This window comes from Gekko japonicus, unplaced genomic scaffold, assembly GCF_001447785.1.
Source record: "Gekko japonicus isolate JY-2015 unplaced genomic scaffold, Gekko_japonicus_V1.1 scaffold7270, whole genome shotgun sequence".
Classification (NCBI taxonomy): domain Eukaryota; kingdom Metazoa; phylum Chordata; class Lepidosauria; order Squamata; family Gekkonidae; genus Gekko; species Gekko japonicus.
In genome coordinates this window covers 5,042-7,568 of record NW_015173344.1, presented here as the reverse complement: position 1 = coordinate 7,568, position 2,527 = coordinate 5,042, and the positions used below count along the sequence as shown (strand labels likewise).

General features: G+C 54.1%; 1 protein-coding gene across 1 annotated transcript in view; it reads left to right on the top strand.

The window, feature by feature from the left end:
* Positions 1–2,322, top strand: part of LOC107120220 (interleukin-27 receptor subunit alpha-like) — a gene marked incomplete at its 5' end in the record, with an annotated part of 8,758 nt that extends 6,436 nt beyond the window's left edge. The window contains one exon of the mRNA XM_015422861.1: positions 2,126–2,322. Within this exon, the coding sequence (XP_015278347.1) occupies positions 2,126–2,290 (165 nt within the window). The remainder of the gene's footprint in view (positions 1–2,125) is intronic.
* Positions 2,323–2,527: the final 205 nt, after the last annotated feature.

Genomic DNA, 2,527 nt, shown 5'->3' with positions numbered 1-2,527 from the left:
CCATCACCTCCTGCCTGGTCCTTTCTACTGGAGATTCTGGTGATTGAACCTGGGACCTTCTGCATGCCAAGCAGAGGCTCTGCCACTGAGCCAGGCTCTCAGGTCAAGGTCTTTCCCATCACCTCCTGCCTGGTCTTTTTTAACTGGAGATGCTGGGGATTGAACCTAGGACCTTTTGCATGCCAAGCAGATGCTCTGCCATTGAGCCGCACAGCCCGTCCACCTCAAACCTCCCCAAAAGGATTGTACAGTGCATGCACACTACGGTTGCCAACTCCAGGTTCAATCCCCGGCATCTCCAATTTTAAAAAAAGTAGGTGATGTGAAAGTCCTCCACCTGAGACCCTGGAGAGCTGTAAAGACGGCCTGTGGCTCAGTGGCAGAGCATCTGCTTGGCATGCAGGAGGTCCCAGGTTCAATCCCCAGCACCTCCAGTTAAAAAGGATGAGGTAGTAGGTGATGTGAAAGACCTCTGCCTGAGACCCTGGAGAGCAGCTGCCAGTCTGAGTAGAAAACACTAACTTTTGTGGGCCAAGGGTCTGCTTCAGCATAATGCAGCTTCATTCTTGTTTGGGGAGAGCATGGCTCAGTGAAAGATACTCTGCTGGGCATGGAGAAGGTCCTAGGTTCAATCCCCGGCACCTCCAATTAAGGCAGGAGGTGATGGGAAAGACGTCCGCCTGAGACCCTGGAGAGCAGCTGCCAGTCTGAGTAGGCAATACGGACAATGATGGATCAAGGGACTGATTCAATAAAAGGCAGCTTCATGTGTGGGGAGGGGCTGTGGCACAGGGGCAGAGCTTGGCATCCAGGAGGTCCCAGGTTCAATCCCCAGGATCTCCAGTTGAAAGGACCAGGCAGGAGGGGATGGGAAAGACTTTGACTTGAGACCCTGGCTCACTGGCAGGGCCTCTGCTTGGCATGCAGAAGGTCCCAGGCTCAATCCCCCAGCATCTCCAGTGAAAAGGACCAGGCAGGAGGTGGTGAGAAAGACCTTGACCTGAGACGCTGGCTCAGTGGCAGAGCCCCTGCTTGGCATGCAGAAGGTCCCAGGTTCAGTCCCCGGCATCTCCAGTGAAAAGGACCAGGCAGGAGGTGGTGAGAAAGACCTTGACCTGAGACGCTGGCTCAGTGGCAGAGCCCCTGCTTGGCATGCAGAAGGTCCCAGGTTCAGTCCCTGGTGTCTCCAGATAACATAAGAACGTAAGAGAAGCCAATGTTGGATCAGGCCAATGGCCCCTCCAGTCCAACACTCTGTGTCACATGGTGGCCAGAAATACCAGGTGCCCTCAGGAGGTCCAGCAGTGGGGCCAGGACACTAGAAGCCCTCCCACTGCTGCCCCCCACTTCCCAAGCGCCAAGAAGACAGAGCATCCCTTGCTCTAGCCTGAGAGTTCCTATCTATACCTTGTTGCTAATAGCCACTGATGAACCTCTGCTCCAGATGCTTATCTAATTCTCTATTGAAGCCATCCATGCTTGTAGCAGCCGCCACCTCCTGTGGCAGTGAATTTATCCATTCTAACCCAATAGCTCAGCAGTTTCATGGAGTGCCCACAAGGAGTTCTTGTCTTGTGAGAAAGGGAGAAAAGGACTTCTTTCTCTACCTGCTCTTTCCCATGCATAATCTTGTAAACCTCGATCATGTCACCCCTCAGTCGTCGTTTCTCCAAGCTAAAGAGCCCCATGCACTTTAACCTTTCCTCATAGGGAAAGTGTTCCAACCCTTTTATCATTCTAGTCGCCCTTTTCTGCACTTCTCCCAGTGCTATAATAACCTTCCTGAGGTGTGGTGACCAGAATTGTACACAGTACTCCAAATGGGGTCGCACCATCGATTTATACAGGGGCATTATGATACTCTCTCAGTTCCTTTCCTTAAATCCCCAGCATAGCGTTGGCTTTTTTATAGCAGTCGGATCAGGCAGGAGGTGATGGGAAAGACCCTGTTCTTGAGGCCCTGGAGAGCTGCTGCCAGTCTGAGTAGAGAATACCCACTTTGATAGAACAAGGGTCTGGTTCAGTATAAGACGATTTTGCGCCCGCCGATGTGTGCTCCCGGCGGGAGGGCCCCGTTTCCGGAAATCTCTAGGGCTTCTCTAACGCTGGGCCCTGTTTCCTGCAGGACACTCCCCATCTGCCCACCTCAACCAAGCAGCCGGAGGAGATGGAAATCCTGAAGATCACAGAACCGGCCCCGCAAGAGACAATCAGCCCCGCCCGGGTGCCGTTTTCCGATTATGAGAAGCATTTCCTGCCCACCCAGGAAGACCTGCAGAGACTGACTTGAAGAAAGGAGGAGAAGAAGAAGAGATTGGATCGATACCCTGCCCTTCACTACCTAAAGGAGTCTCAGGCCCCGGTCATACGGGCCGGATATCGCAGGGGGGAGGTGTGGCTAATTGCCCCGGCGCAGTTTGATCCGCGATTACGCGATCAGACGCGCCGGCGGCATACCACGGGTCCTTCCCTCGGCGCCGGCGGGTAAACAAGGGACCGGAGGGGAATGCCGCGCACCGGCGCAATC